At 37.6% G+C, this 16,778-nt stretch overlaps 1 protein-coding gene and 1 non-coding gene across 3 annotated transcripts in view; both read right to left on the bottom strand.

The window, feature by feature from the left end:
• Nucleotides 1-86: 86 nt before the first annotated feature.
• Nucleotides 87-16,778, bottom strand: part of TOX (thymocyte selection associated high mobility group box) — a 305,743-nt gene continuing 289,051 nt past the window's right edge. For both annotated transcript variants that reach the window (XM_519777.9, XM_009455429.5), the window contains 3 exons: nt 8,789-9,175; nt 1,573-1,724; nt 87-1,238 (listed from right to left, as the gene is read on the bottom strand). In XM_519777.9, coding sequence (XP_519777.2) covers nt 1,202-1,238; nt 1,573-1,724; nt 8,789-9,175 — 576 coding nt within the window. In that variant the 3' untranslated portion in view covers nt 87-1,201. The remainder of the gene's footprint in view (nt 1,239-1,572; nt 1,725-8,788; nt 9,176-16,778) is intronic.
• LOC112204338 (U4 spliceosomal RNA) lies at nt 7,863-8,003 on the bottom strand. The gene has a single exon (XR_002937895.1). It is a non-coding gene; the product is annotated as a U4 spliceosomal RNA (small nuclear RNA).

The following is a 16,778-nucleotide window of genomic DNA, read 5'->3' on the forward strand; positions in this document are numbered from 1 at the left end:
TTATGTTGTATGAAGAAATAAGGTTCTTAAATATAATAGTTTTTTGTTTGCATCAACCAAAGAAATGCAGAAATAAGGACTGGTTACTTTAATTTGCTGCTAAATGAAAAGCAGGTTTGGCTTTATTCATGTTACTGTAAAAACTAAATAATAAAGTATTCACACCAAGCGTGAATTTTTTTTTTTTGCCAGCAAAAGTTAAAACATCAAAGAAACCTCTTTCAAATACTAACAAATTTACTTACAAACACCTATATTTATTATTTCATAAATAGGCGCAACAGGTTCCATAAAAAAAGATTAAATACAGACACAGTATGAAGAAACAATAAGACAGAGCCATATGTAAAAGTTATAATTTAGCTGTTTCCAATCTGTTTCTGCATCTAATAAAATACCAGGTAAGCATTTGGCAGTTTTATACATAAAAGGACTTAAATGACATTTACTAACCATTACACAAAAAGTGATACAAAAAAAGCAATTTTTCTGCAGTACAAAATAAATGTGTTTGCGCTTCCCTTAATACTAGTTTCTTTTTGTCTGATCAATGAGACAAAGCCAATTTGTTTTTAAATTAAAATCACTTGGGAATACTTTTTATTTTCAAATATTTTGAAAATATAGAACTATTAGTCAGTTGTTTTAAAAATGAAGTAAAAATATGAATGTTTGCCAATTTAACCCCTATTGTGAAATCAATAAACTGGAATGAGCCAGTTTCAATTACAATTTAGCTACAAAAACATTCACATTTTATACTCTAGGAGAGTGTAACATAGATGCTATTTACAAACTTGCTATGACTGCTACATCAAGCCATTTAAAAAGTCTTTAGTAGTTTCATATAAACACCCATTATGAAAACCAATGGAAAATCCAGGACTTTTATCCGAGACATCTACAGTTGCTAAGGCAGTTACTAGAGCGCAGCACTTCACAGCAAAAAACCAACATAAAATCTGAATGGTCCAAATTTCCTTCAGGGAAGAAGAAAAACAATGTCCATAAAGGATTAAAAAAATAATAAAGAAGCATGACTATTTCTTCCAGAGTGGGTGACCCACAAGCTCAAATGGTCCTAAGTGCTTAGCAACTTGTATTTTCTAATAAAATGGAGAACTGCCTTGACTGTACAAAGCAATCCATGGTGAAAACACTTCCCTGAATTCCTCAGTGGAAAGAAGAGGTGTTCAGATTCTCAAGTAAGGTACAGTGCTTTGTCCCTCTGCATGCCCCTGCAGGAAGAGAAAAAAGACAGTTCCTTGTTACAGGACAACCTGTGCTACAGGTGACAATGGGGGGATGGATGTCTTTGAATTATTTGCTCCAGCTTGAGCTGTTCACTGGGAAACTGCAATTAGTTAACCTACATCTGAAGTGAGAAGTGAGCTAAAGGCATTTATTCTTGGAGGAGCTAGAAGACTGCTTAACAATTTCTGGTGTCTTCTGCCTTCATGAACGTGAAACTATCCCGGATCATGTTTTTGGAAGCAAGAAAACGATCAACTAGGGACGATATGCATGCTATGAGCGCTGTCCACCACCAGGTGGCGATGACCGGCCGCTTACCCACTACTGCAGTAGTCGTTATTCCAGTCCACCGGCTGTGGGGGAGGATTTCTGCACCCCGAACGCACATACTCCATTGCCTGGGTGACAACTTGTGCAGCTGTAGATGTAGGATTGATAATAGTCTGATAGTCGGGTTGAAGAGTAAATCCCTGAAAGGGAAAGCAAGTCCGCAAATAAGGATCAAAATGCATTTTAAGAAGAAAAGCACCTAAATATTTATTCATTCTTTGCAGACACACTAGGCCTCTTGCTTCTGTCTCTGCAAGGGCAAGCCTGTCGGAAGAGCCCAGAAAATTTAAAACAAAGGTAGAAAAGAAATGCCCACAAGTCCATTCTTCTTACCTTTCCTTCATTTAGCCATGTGTCAGAAAACCTTTAATTATACCCTTGAGCAGATAAATTGAATTGAGAAACAATTTCAAATATAGAGGAGCCAACTCAATCAAAACAAAGGGAGAAGAGGGCCTGAACCCCTCAAAGTTTATGTTTTCTATCAAACCTAAGGATACATTAATAGTTAATCCCCAGAATATGCAACAGATTCTTTTTTGAAGGATTCAGGCAGCAGGTGGCTGAGTGTTTTATTAGACTACACCTATTCACATATTGTTCTCAAACCTCTTTTTCTTCATTCAGTCACAAAGGGACCATCTGCTTCTTCTTTTATTTGTATTTCTCTCTCAGCTAAAAAATTTCAACCAAAGCTTTTTAACAGTTGTTGGACTAATACAGGGAAAAGAGATTCAAAACGACTTGCCATTGGAAAACACGGGGAGGGAAAAGTGTACGACAGAGCAAATATTTTTTAATTGAAAAGTCTATTAACTGGCAAACAATAATCAGACTTCAGGAAGATTCTTCTAATACACTGGCATGGTGAAGTGTTGACTTTTAATCCTAGCGAAGCTATTAAAAATTCAAGGACAGAATCTCTGAAGTGCATAGCTATATCTGGTAAACAAAAAGCATTCTATACTAAGATTTATTTTTAGCTTCTCTGGTGAATTCAAGATCAACATAAGCAAGTTTTTCTGGAAATGACCAAAAGGGCAACTTAATTAATCTCATGGTTGTCTCCGAAGCAGATTCCATCCATGATTTTTAACCACTAAGAAATCAAGAGATTAAAAAACAAACCATTCTCTATTTACTTGGAGAAAGCTTTTGAAGCCATAATATTGTTGAATTTTCACTTTTAAAGAACTCAGCAGGATGACAGGAGGATTGATTTTTAACTAGGGATACCTCCTTAGACTTTTATTCATGTTTGAGTGTCCCTCGTGTAAAGACTCGAAGGCACCTATTACCAAATATTCTCATTTCTCATTATTCAGTTTTAGATATTAAGTTTATTTCCTATTCAAATGATAAAGACTTCAAGCCAACATCACCACTGATTCCCACACAAGCTGTGGACAAAGACAAAACTCTGAATGACTGGAGACAAATCACTGAAAAATGGACAATTCAACCAGATTGGTTACTTGATCTCACACAGACTAAAAGAAATTCACAGCTTGTTTACGGAAAATAAGTTTGTCTGTGTAGATGTGACCTGTTCCTCAAGCTGTAAATATCTTCCAAAATATTTCCCTAGTGTCTAGTTCGATGCCAGCATCGAAGGGCAGGAGAAAACTCTTGAGAGGAGCCTTGTCTTGGCTTCCTTTATTCAGCCTCATCACAAGGCTGCTGTAAGCATCTTGAGATCAGAGAGTGTTTCAAATACTTACTGGGTATTCTCAGGGCCTAGCCCATAATAGTGGCTCAATAAATCATGTTTTTCATAAGTAAAGTTTATTGCAGACTGTTTGATGCTACTGTTGGAAAGGTGCAGGGTATATAAATGATTAAATGTCAGGGATTTCCTATCTTTTTGTTGTTGTTAGAGACCGGGTCTTGCTCTGTCACCCAGAATGGAGTGCAGTGGCATGATCATAGCTCACTGCAGCCTCAAACTCCTAGACTAATGCAACCCTTATGCCTTGGCCTTCCAGGTAGCTAGAACTACAGGTGTGTGCCACTATGCCTGGCTAATTTAAATTTATTTATTTATTTATTTATTTATTTATTTATTGTAGAGATGGAGACTTGCAATGTTGCCCAGGCTGATCTTGAACTCTGGGGCTCAAGGGATCCTCTTACCTTGGTCTCCCAAAGTGCTGGGATTATGGGCATGAGCCATTGTAGCCAGCTGCTATTTTTTTAGTGTAAAGTTCTCCATATTGGATTTTTGTTTTGTTTTTGAGACAGGCTCTTGCTCTGTCACCCAGGCTGGAGTGCAATGGCACCATCTCGGCTCACTGCAGTCTCGACCTCCTGGGCTCAAGCGATCCTTCCACCTCAACCTCCCAAGTAGCTGGGACAACAGGTGCTGCCATTATGCCTTGCTAAATTTTTTTTGGTGTGCGTGTATGTGTTGTAGAGACATAGTTTCGACATATTTCCCAGGCTCATTTCCAATTCCTGGGTTAAAGCGATCCTCCCACCGTGGCCTCCCAAAGTGCTGGGATTACACGAGTGAGCTACCATGCTTGGTCTCCATATTGGAGTTTTACACAGTTGACAAAATGTAACCTAAAAGGAAAAAAGTCTCAAAAAAGAAGTAGTCGAGAATATATTGACTTAGTTGACGGCGTGGAAACATATGAAAAAGCAAAACACAAGCACAAACAAATAAACCCAGCAACCACACGAGAACACCCACCCCCTTTCGCTGCCCTTCCCCACACAAAGACCACAGAAACCGCCATTTTTCCCCCCATCCAATGAAAATAGTTCTCAGGTTGTAAGAAAACATTATTAGTTTAAGATTAAATGAGTGACTTCAGTTTACAAAACCAAAATTATGTGTTAGCTACAAAGTTCAAAGATTTAAACTTCAGCTAACTTCAATGTCTATTTTAAGATCACTAATATCAAAACAAGGACCGAGAAACATACAAGCAAAGCCTGAAGTAATATTATTTCACATTATTTTACTTTCTTTCAATTTAGAAAATGACACATTCCTCTGAACACTATAAAAAGAGATGCTGAGGTCAAATGTAGCACTCAGTAAATATTGATTATTGGTGTAAATATGAAACAACATGATGACACACATTTTTTGAAAAAATGTTTGCTTAGTAGTCTAATTAAACAAGACTGAATATTTTGCATTTTAATACTCAGGAGAAAAATCACCAACTGTTTTGTAGCATGCCTGGAATTTTAAATTTCATTTTCTGGTGCCAGATTGAAATAAAAATAGGAAACATGATAAAGATTAATTTGATGTCAGAAGGGACATTTGCTCTTTAATTAGATTTCTGCAGCCCTCGCAGTTTTGTTGTGCCACCAGAGCAAGTCCGAAAAAGCCTGCAGCACAACCAAACAGTGATCCTCATATCCACACTTTACTGGGAACTAATTTCATTTCCTGCCTGTCTGGAGAGGTATTTTCAACAGGCATCAATGTTTTTGTCTTCACAACTGATTTATTCATCAATCTCAATGTGATTTTTTTTAAACCTTTAAATTACACCCAAATCCTAAAGCAGCTGTTTATTACACAAGGAAATTGAAAATCTGTCTGTGTGATATCAAAGATTTTTTCTTAAGGTTATAAAGGAAGTTGACAGATATTAATGATTTTTTTCTCTTGACCTCATTCGACAATCTCCTGAGCAGAAGAAAAGGAAGAAAACTGGACAAAAAAAGCAGGTCCACGGTTTCAGTGTATAAAACACTCTAGAAAAAAATGAAACTATTATTCCTGGTGGACTACACAATCATTTTTGTAGGATACATTCATTTTCAAAAGGATAATAAAATAGCTAAAGTAATATTGGAATATGAGACACTATTTTAAAAATACAGTTGCTGTTAACTTTCTTCTCTCTCTGTCTCTCTTTCTCTCTCTCTGTCTGGTGTTTGGATATGTCCACATGGCTCCCACATGAGGAAGCAAACATCTTCAGCATAAAGGTGTTTTGAATGATGAATCAGGTCAGATTTTATCCACAACTCAGGTCTGCATCTACAGGCTGAAGACTAACTGATGACTCGGATGTGGGCCCCAACAGACTGTGGCGGTGGCAATAGATGAAGTGATAACGTGGAGGGGTGGTGGACTCCCTTTTTGATCCTGATTTTAGGATTATCAGTTCTCTGGGGATACCAGTCCCCTTCACCTGCAGGATCCCACTCCAATTCCCTGCCCTTGACTCTGACCTTGCCCCTACCTCTCTCTTTATTCCCCTCCTTTCCACTGGCCTCCTTCCGATCTCCTGGACAGGCCATGCTCCTCCCCAGATTGGCTCTCCCAGCTAGAGTCCCCTTTCCTGGCTGCTGCTGTCTGTGGGAACGTCCTCCACACCCTTCCCACTTCCCAGTATTTAAAGCGTGCTTCCTCTTCTCATCCTTCAGGTCACTGTGCCAGCCCTTGAGAAGGGCCTTCCTTGTCCATCCTAGCTAAAGGCTCTGTCCTTCCTGCATGCACCCTGAAAGTCTGGAATTCTGTCTTCCAGTTTTATTTTTTTCAGGGGACCTTCGTTATTTGTTTATCATATCACCACTGCCATCCCTCCCCTGCCAACTCCACGGGGCAGGGGTCTCATGACTTGTTCTCACTCATCACTCAATTTCCAGAGCCTAGATAGTGCCTACCACATGTTAGGGGTTCAATTAAAATTTTTCGAATCAATTACATTTTTAAAAACTTCCAAGGAATTGAAATTGAAATTCTACTACCTGATCTTTAAATCCTTCTAACAGTGAAACACTTTTACTGCTCATTTGTTTGTTTATTTGTTCACTACTCAACAATTATTTTGACTACTTACCATGATCAAGGCATTGTTAAAAGAGTTCTTAGTCAATGTAGTCTTTGGAGCGATTTACTCTCCATTTTGGGCTTATGCCATTTGGGTAAATTGTAATCAGGTCTTCCCATCTCAGCAAGCATACTTTTTGGGATACACTAACAGAACTGACTTAAAGGATGATGAATAACTTGTCCAGTGTAATCTGTTCTATTTTTTCTTATACAGTTAAGATTCTATATGGAAAGACAAATCTCTTGGATTTTTACATGTGGTCTTATGTAAATCTGAAATATTTGAAAACTATTCAGGATCATGGCCACATCATCCAAGGTGTTTATGTTAGCATAAATAGAAAAAGTAATCATCTCTGATTGATAAATCAGAAAAAAAGATCTCTGCACACAGCTCCAGCCCGCAGCATGGTGAGGAAACTGAACTTTTGGTTTTTTTCCTTCAGGAGGAAACAGCCCCCAACTATAGCACTGTAAGCAAAACATGGGTCCTTAGCTACGCAGCACCCTCAAACAGGGGTCAATTACCCAACCAAGGGTGGCATCCTCCAAACCATTAATTCTTCATACAAACACTACTGGTTCATTAAGATGCATGGATACCCAAGTATGTGCCTTTAATTGAAGTTGATGTCTGATGGGAAGAGTGGGAATTTGACCCTCAGAATATAACTTGGTCATATGCCTCTTAAGACAAGGCAGGGTGGTAGGAAGTGGCTTTCTACGTACTCTTCTTCCCCAGTGAATCAACAACTGTCTGTTGGATGCAGATAAGAAAATCATCATAGCTTTAACAGTATCTTTGGCTTAGGGACCAAGAAAGACTTCAGTAAGAAGATAAATCCCTTTGTTCTTCATAACGACTTTGATTTGAGAAGTAACCAGAATTTAAAGATCCTTTGAATTCTTAGGAGATACAGGTTTTCTCATATGAAAGAGTTAAGAGTCTACAAGAACGATTGTGAATGAGACGCAGCAAGCCTAGCATTTTAGAATCCAGCCTCTGAGTTTTGAACAGACCTGGGTTTGAATTCCAGCTCTGACCTTATGAGCACATGACTTAACTCTGCCAAGCCTCAGTGCCTTCCTCTAAATGAAGATAATGCTCATACCCACACTATAAGTTTTCTGAGAATTAAAGAAGAGGTGGTGTATTAAAAGCATTGGGCTTGTTACTGTGAGCTCTCAAAAATCCTGTCAATAATAATAGTAGTAATAATAATAATGAATTGGGGACTATGTATATTTGATTTCTTTTTCTGCCTCTCCTTCCGCTTCATCTAGATCCCAGTCCAACTAAAGATTCAAATTCCACAGAGAGGTAGACATCAATTCTATAGGAAATCTGTGTTTGCCTTATATCCTTATAGCTTGGAGAACAATAGAGTAATTGGAGTATATAAGTGATACCTGCATTTAATGTGATTTGTAGTTTTTACTTTTATTTATTTTTTTAAAAAATTATATTCAGTCTCCATAGAGACTATAAAAGATTGCCAGTGTCAATTATACTGCAAGTTGTCATGGCAGGGTAGTGGGAGAAGCTTTCAACTGGCAATAATCACATCTCAGATAAACTTTATTGGCTATGATACTGCCACTGCGCAAAGCTGCTTTTATTTTTTAAAATAAAATTTAAAAAATAGTTTTAGGATTTCAGGATGCCTTCTGTTCAGTTTAGTTTATATTGTTTGAGCCTAATTTTCAAATTTTAAAATAACACCAAAATCCAAAAGCAATATTTGATTTCAAAGAAAAGTTAAGCTAAAATTGCACACAAATGGTTTCAATAATCAGGGAGTGGGTAGGGAGGCTTCCAAACAGCCTGTGTTTTTCAATTTATGCAGAAGCCAGATATCCATTTTTAAATAAAACTCTGGTTAAAATGTTCAGTTCTTAGGACTTTCAGGGTTCCACCAGATTTGGTGTTGGACCTGATTTCATTTTTCAGCATTTATTGGACTCAAGAGGCATACCAGTCAAGACTTTCTCATCTCCAAACAATATTTTTTAAAAAGTTGTAGAATTCTCTATTCCAAAGAGATTCGGCAGCACTTGGTATCTTAAAATAACAAATTTACTTTACTCAAGAAACAGAAAACAAGAAGAATGATTAGAAACATGAAGCAAAATGGATATCATGGGAAAGAAACCAGTGATTATGAAAAGAAGTGACTGTCAATTGTGATGGCATAATGCCACACGAATTCACCACTTGTAAATTACATTTTACAGAAAGCAGATATTTGTTGAATATCTTTAGTGCTCTCTTGACTTAAACAGAAGGATAGAAAACACATATCCCCAATCCTGTCCTGGATAAACAGCTCCCCCCACCTCCACCACCACACTTCAGAATAGGGGTGCACACTCTAAGTCCAGAGCCATTGCACTTACTTGCTGCATGGTGGGTGAGTGTAAGGCAGACTGGACCTGCATGGGGAGCTGGTTCCCAAGGGGCTGCTGCATGGTGAGCGGCTGGTGCTGCTGCATGTTGAGATGCTGGTGAAGAGGCGGGCTGATCTGGAGGGGAGGAGGAGGGGACACAGCCATGTTTGCTATAGAGACAGTCACTGGCATTTGGTTATTCGGCTTGGGGGCTATGTTCCTGGGGAGACTAGGATGCATGGCAGTTAGGTGAGGATTCATTCCCGGTTGTTGGTGATAGTGGGAACTTAGGTACAGGGCCGAGTGGGCCTGGCTGGGCCCATGGAACACCGACGGCTTCGAATTGATCAGCTGAGGAGGTTGAGATGTCTTCACGTCAACAGGTTCACTGTAGCTCTGTTGAGGAAATAAATGAGCAGAGTTGGGAGGCTGATACATGAGTGTTGATTCGAGGTATGACGCTTTGTGAGTTTATTAAAGCACCTTCCCTGGAATCCATACCCATGACTATCCCGGACTCTCTGATCTAAGAATTTCTTCACCATTATTTGTAATGTGATTTATAGAAGACAGCTTCTATCCCTTTTAGGAAATTGAAAACAATCTGCAATGACATTTTGTTCCTTTGCCTAAATGTTTTTAACTCGGTGACTTTTCTCATTATCCAAACGAGGGTGACAAGATGGGTTTGTGGAGGGGGGGGACGGGAGAAGGCAGATGCCGTGAATGCCCAAATGGGAAACACACGTGAAGATTACTTTCAAAGCAAATCAGTTCTGGAGTTCTTCTATAGATTATAGGTTTAGTTTTTAATTTTTCCTTTTTTATATTCTCAAAGAGACTTGGCCTAGATATTTGCACAAAGAAAACAAAGCTGGTTGATGGAAATGGATATGGGAGAACAGAGTTCTAAAATACCTTTCTGAAGTCATATAAAACTACATTAATATACTCTTCAAAGTAACTGCAGAACTTATCCTGAGTTTTAAAATGAAGTTGGTGATGAATTGTCCTCCATAATGAAGTAGATAAAAATAATCTCTCTTAGAAATTTTAGACTCCATCATAAATTAATATAATTTTGCCCTAATTTTTTCCGCACCTTCATATGATCATTTCCTAATAATATTTTAATTGATTTTAAAACTGAACATTTCAGTAAAGGCTGAAAAGAATCAAGAATTAACCCTGTGGCAATTCCTCATGGGCCTGAACCTACCTCCTACATTTCCTGAGAGGAAGAGACTGATAAAACAACCAAAGGTAGCAGGTAGAACCAACTGGAAGGAAAAAAGTGATAAAATGGATTGGAGAAAAAAAATCACTTTGTCAAAACAAGGTCTTGAGGACGCATATATGCTTTTACTCTGCAATCTCAATGTCATGCTTATTCAGCTTTCAAGTCAAAGTGAGTTTCTTACTACTTTCCACACTGCAGGGAGAACTGTGCCATGAGGGCTCTCGGGGTCCTTCTGCTCAATGCACCACCGGGCAACCCACTGCCAGGCCCTTAGAGAAACGGGTTCATCACGCACGACAGCGTGAAACTCAAGCCGGGTAGCTTCATTATCACCAGGCAGCTTACATTACGGTTAGCAACACAACTCATTTGTCTTCAATAATGCAGTCAAGTTTCATGAAAACCACAGTAAGAATGATGCTGCGTATGTCTGCTGACTCCTGGGGTGGGTGGACGATCAGCCCCACGTTCTGTCATTATAGAAAGGACACATCTGACACCTGTAAAAGTATGCCAAACCATGGAAACCTGGGGTCCTGTGAGACTCTGAATACTCCACGCACAGTATAAAGTAAGGTGTACTGAAATAATTCCAGCCCCTTTGGAGAGTCCTCTCATTCTGACATTTTCCCCTGTGTCACACTGTTGATGCAGCTTTCTGAAATAGGAACAAACATTTAGACTCCCTGTCTGCAGTATTAACATTAAAAACATCAAAAACTGTTCATGAAAAAATTTTAAGGGGAGGTTTTAGATCAAAGAAGCTTTATTAAATGTAGCTCCTAAAAGGTGCTTTTCATTAAAAAAAAAAAAAAACAAGTTTTAAGTAGATTTTTTTTGGCTTCCATTTAAAAATTCTTATTGTTGATGTGCAAAATAGTTAACAATTCAAGGAAAAGGTCAAATGGGTTAATCGAGCCTGTGTAAACAGTGACTACTTCCACATCAGAATAACATGTACTGCAATTCATATGCCTCAAAAATTATTCCGTATATGCCAGAAAGATTATGTGTTAAGTCTGTGTGTTTAAGTAATCTGGAAAAGTGTTCGGTATGTTTGAATTCCCTCTTTTTAGCCTATTGCAGAAGGGCTAGTTTCATATTTAGTCACAGACTGTGTTGACTTCATACCAGAAATAAATCATATTTATAAAAATGGATACATATTGGTGCATCTTTATTTTTTGCTTTATAGGTGTTGTTTTTAATTTAAAAATAATACAAGTCACTCACATTCTTGTATGATCAAAAGTAGAAAATATGTGTAACTGTAAAAATGTTTTCATTTTTAATTTCTATATATAACTTATTACTAGATAATGAGGTAAGTTTTGGCTAAAGAAATAAAAATATCGAATTCAAAATAAACAATGAATTTAATTTTCCTGAATTCTACTATTTAAATAATTGTATGTGGTCCATCATATAGAGAGATGATAGATAAGCAGAGGTAGAGATGGAATAGATGCACAGATTTACAGAAGTGAACAGATAGCAACCTAATTTGAGATACTTTATTACCAACCTTGTAAAGCTCTCTTTTTTCATGGATAATTAAACACAAAACATTTTCTCTATCTAGCCACTTATTTGTCATTTATGTCCTCCATATCAAAGCACACAAAGACCAGTCCCCCTCAACCTACTTTGAAAGAGTAGTAACTTTTAATCACTAGAATAACTATTGGCAAACTCAAAGTAAATAGAGTTCCAAAGATAATGATTCAGACAACACTTGAAACATAATTTTTAACATAGAGGGAGGGAGAATTTGGGGAAGTTATATATATTTTCCCTTTATTTTCTAATCATTGACTGTGACAACAGAAATAACGTATCCAGCCTTGTGCCTGAACGTGGCAGGTGCTCCAATATAAGTTATTTTCCTGTAGTCTCTTTTCACAAAGATGTCCTGATTCCTCCGAAAGGGCATCTTTTTTTGATGGTAGGGACTTGAATTTCTGTAGCCCACGCATCTACCATAGTGCAAAATACATAAAAACACAATTATGTTTTCTAAGGAGTGAATGACTATTCTTGAGCAATCCTCCAGGCAGCCACCATTGCCCTTGCTGACTTGCCCTCTTGACCAGACACACCGTTCCTCTTCCCATGGAGTGAGGAAGGATCTGAAGGCTGGGAAAAGCCACAGAGTATTAGATTGACCTTCCTCATGCTCTTCTCTGCTCTCGGTAGGAGCCAAACCCTTCCTGAAGTGATGAGAAATTACAGCTTTCCGCTCTGTCCTTTGGTTAGATACACTGCCCTTTATGCCTCACTGGTCTTGGGGGAATGGCAGTAGCAGGGCAGCTAGCAGGGCAGCTAGTTCAGTCTCACCCATACTTTGGGAATTTGTATCTTTATGTAATGGTCCACTCATTTAGATGAGGAAAAACCTGCTTCTGGCTTCGCTTTTCATTAATTATTAAGCAGTCTAGTACAATAGACCATCTATTAATTACAGAGTTATTTTATTGTTCTGGAAGATAGGTAGAATAAGTTCATTTTCAGTGGCAAACTGTCATAAATTCATAATGTGATTAAATGAAAATACATAGAAATCATAATGTACTCTTACTGTCATTTTTTCCCAATTTAACTGTGAAAGCAAGGCTACAATTTTGCTGATCAATTACATTGCATATGAAGACTTCTATACCTATCATTCAGAAATTAGAACTATTTTCTCATACATACTAAGTAATTTGCATTTGTTTCCACTTTTAAACACATTAACCACTTTTATTTAGCAATGAGTGTCATGTTGGTCACCAGACAAATGTGTTTCCTAGCTTGTAGACAACTGAAAATCAACCTTTGAATCCCACACTTTCACAGAAGGAATGTGTTCTTGCTGTTAGTTTCTGAGTATGTTCTCTTTCCTATTTGCATTTAGACCACAGATTCTGGAAGATATTTTCTACAAGCCATAAAGTGGGGGTCGTGGTCATAGAGACATTTTGAGTATTATCTGTAGGGAGTTCCTTTGACATATGCAAAATGTATAAAGGATACAACTCTATAAGCCTGAAGATACCTTTTACTAACCAAATTGTTGATTACTGAAGGTAGCTTCAATCCCATTTACTTTGTATAATGAAGATAATACTGCATAGTGTATAAATTTCCCCATTCTGGGATGATATGTGCTATAAAAATGAAAGATTGACAAAGCTATTGTTATTTAAAATAGCAAAGTATAAATACAATGCATAAAAATCAGTGGAAGGAACAATATAAGAGTTGCTGAACCAAATCAAATTAATAGTCCATCTAATTTGATTCTTGTTTTCAGCACTGACCGATACTTAATGCATTGAAAATTAAACAAAATTTATGCACCTACTCAATTGTGCATTGCTCCTTCTGGAAGGAAAATTCTTTCTGCTCCATGCAGGTGATTAACTTATACCCTGAAGCATGAGATTTTATTATCTTTAAATCACGATCTGGGTTTACAGAGCTGCAAATTTTACGTTAACAGTCATACAATGATCCATCCCATTTGCAAATTCAGACTCAATATTTGTCTCCATAGCTCACCATGGCATGGTATCTGTAAGTTTGCCTCATGCTATAAAAAGAAACTGTTTTTTTCAAATCCACTTTCCTTTAATTGAACTAAGCATTGTGCTTCTTTACTATTGACTATGGAAACAGAGAACTTTCTTGACTTAATTCAATATTGTCCTGTTCTGTACGTTAAAAAAAAAAAAAAGGTTTCCATTTGTCCTTTATAAATTTTAGTACTTCATGAACTATTCCTTAAGGTAGAAACAAAATCTTATATTTGATGTTATGACCTTAAAATCATGAATCTAATTGCCTTTATTTAATAAACCAGAACATAGTTATCCAAATGCCATATCCTTCCAGGTTGGCATTCCTGAGAAGTTGTACACTTATTTCAATAATGCTGCCTTTATTTGGGATATTTGGGAGCTTCCCTACTGGAATTCTCTTCAGAGCCTGTGGGACACTGTTTTACATATCCTCAGACAACTCTTTGTCTTTTGATGGTGAATTTGATTTTTGGAAACAGCTAATAGTCACTTGAAGCCAAGTCTGCGGGTTATATCTGGGTGATGTTTGGGGAAAAGAATGAGGTGTGAAAACAATGTAACAAGATTGATTTTCTAATGTGGCTCATAAACTTTTCCTGACTACAGTTCTAAAAGAGGAGTTTCAAAAATTTTTTGAACTCTGGGAGCAATAATAAAATGAGTTTGCAGCCTCCCAAGGTGACTACTTTGAATGCAACACTCATTTTGGGAATATAAATTCTGGTCTATGTGGTAAAATGAAACTAGTTCCATTGCTCTATAGTTATACATTGTTTTCAGCATAATAATTTAGATCCATGTCTAGGAATTCCCGAGTCTATGGAAAAACTATATTTCCTTAAGCTTTATTTAGCAGTCCAACCCCATATGACCTTCAATAGCGTGTAAAATTGCTTAAGATGGGAAGGCCAAGCCTCCATAATAGCATATATCCTTGGACCTCTTTGCAGGGTTCATAAAGATCATTTCAATTAAGAAAACTATAGATGAATGCATTTTTGTTTATATCTAGATCATATCTTTATAAAGAAATGCATCTATGATGTAAAATTTTCCTTTTTTAATGTCACTTTTAAAATTTCCTTATATCAAAGTAGCCTTTGATATAAAGACAAATTGAAAATATCATCCAGCTAAATTTTCAATGATATGCAAATCTTTCCCCCCTCCTTTGTATACCTACTAATACTAAAAATAAAATTAATAATAATACTCATAGTTTATATTTATTAAGTGCTTCCTATGTTCAGGATGCTGAGTCATGCTGTTTATTTTTTAAATTTTTGAATTTTAAAAATTTTAATTGTATTGTGATAAGAACACTTAACATGAGATCTACCATCTTCACAAATTTTCAAGTGTACAATCCAGTATTGTTGACTCTAGGTCCAATGTTGTACAGTAGATCTCCAGAGCTAATTCATCTGGTTTGAGGAATGCTTTCTGCCTGTTGATTATTGACTCTCTATTTCCCCCTCCCCCAGCCCTGGCAACCACCATGCCACTCTTTGAGTCTATGAAATTGACTATTCTAGATACCTCCTATAAGTGGAATCATGCAGTACATGTCTTTCTGTGACTGACTTATTTAATTTAGCATAATGTCCTCAAGTGAACCATGTAATTTATATAGATTTGCTTATTTTATCCTCATGGAAACCCTAAGATGTAGGTCCTATTATCTTCTCTGTTCAACATTTGAGTAAATGGAGACTTAGAACATACAAGGAACTGCATGAAGATATGCAGTTAGGAAGTGGGAAACCTGGGATTCGAATTCAGATCCACCCGCCCCAGAGACTACAGACTCCTCAGTCTGAGGACTCTCCCAGTACGATAGAGGTGGCAGTTTTAGATGTCCTAGAACAGGCTTCCTGTGATTCCATATGAAAGCGCAGAGGTTGAAGTTGCCTTAGAGGCCTCCAATCCTTATTTATAACATTTGCTTCTGCTTTTAAGTTTCTCTATGGAAAGAAGTTGCTTATTTTAACAATTCAAGAGTTTAGCAATGTCCCCTGTTCAGATTAAATTAATCTAATTTGAAATGGAACCTATTTTCTTATTCTGTAGTCAGAGAAAATTAAGCATGAATAATCACCACCCTATGTTTAATGCCAATGTGGACTTAAACACCTTTGAGTCTTTGTTTTCTGGGTTTCATAATCTTGAATCCTCTCTTTTTCTGCTACTACCTTCTAACTTTCGGCCTTCCAGCCAATTTTATGACCTTTTCCAACTTCCCCCTTTAAATGACAGAGCCTAAAATTGAACAAGGTATTCTGGAGTCTGACCAGCACTGTGTTTGCAGCATCCTATGTCCTATAGATGTATCCTGCAATTCTGATATGCTTGTACAGCAGGAGTGACCAGAGCCGGGCAGTTTTGTCCCTGGCTCCACACAACCAGCTGAGGTACCCACCCAGCTGGAATAGCATGGCACAAAGCAGTGTTTTCCAAACATTCTGCAGGCCCAGATTCCTCTGAAGGTCTCAGCCTCTGTTGGTAGTGGGGGTAGCAGAGTGGGCAGTCGGCTGGACTCCACCCTCAATTAAGTGAGGGCAGCTTTACTCTTAGCTGTTTCCTATGTAAGAGCTGGCATGGAATTTTATGGGAGGTTGTTACCTCGATAAAATGAGGTGCCAGTTTGAAAGATTAAAAACATTTGAGAATCACTGAGGGTAGAGAAAAGCCTAAAGCTCTGCAACAAGACAGTGGGCAGTTTGAGTCCTACTCTGCCACAGCCACTGTGGGCAAGCCATTTACTCTCTCTGCCTAGAGACTGTCTAGAAAATGGGGCTAATTCCTACTGGGCAGGTTTGCTGTGATGGGAAATAGGAACACATGTAAAATGCCTACCACAGTGTAAGGCACACAGAAGCTACTCTGTAGACGGATGCCATGTATATTTTTGTTACTATTGGAAACAATTCAATATCCTGGTAAGAATGGGCCAGGATTTCCATTGGAAGTTACAAAAGCGAGAATATTTGTTTCCTAGGATTAAGCGTTTTATTTTTGGCAGAGTTCAATGTTATTCTAGCTTGGAGTCATGTTAATTAATCTGCTGGATTAGATGGTATATAGCACTTTTTTATTTTTTATTATTTTTCTGAGATGGAGTATTACTCTGTCGCCCAGGATGGAGGGCAGGTGGTACAATCTTGGCTCACTGCAACCTCTACCTCACGGGTTCAAG

This window comes from Pan troglodytes, chromosome 7 (assembly GCF_028858775.2).
Source record: "Pan troglodytes isolate AG18354 chromosome 7, NHGRI_mPanTro3-v2.0_pri, whole genome shotgun sequence".
NCBI classification, from domain to species: Eukaryota; Metazoa; Chordata; class Mammalia; order Primates; family Hominidae; genus Pan; species Pan troglodytes.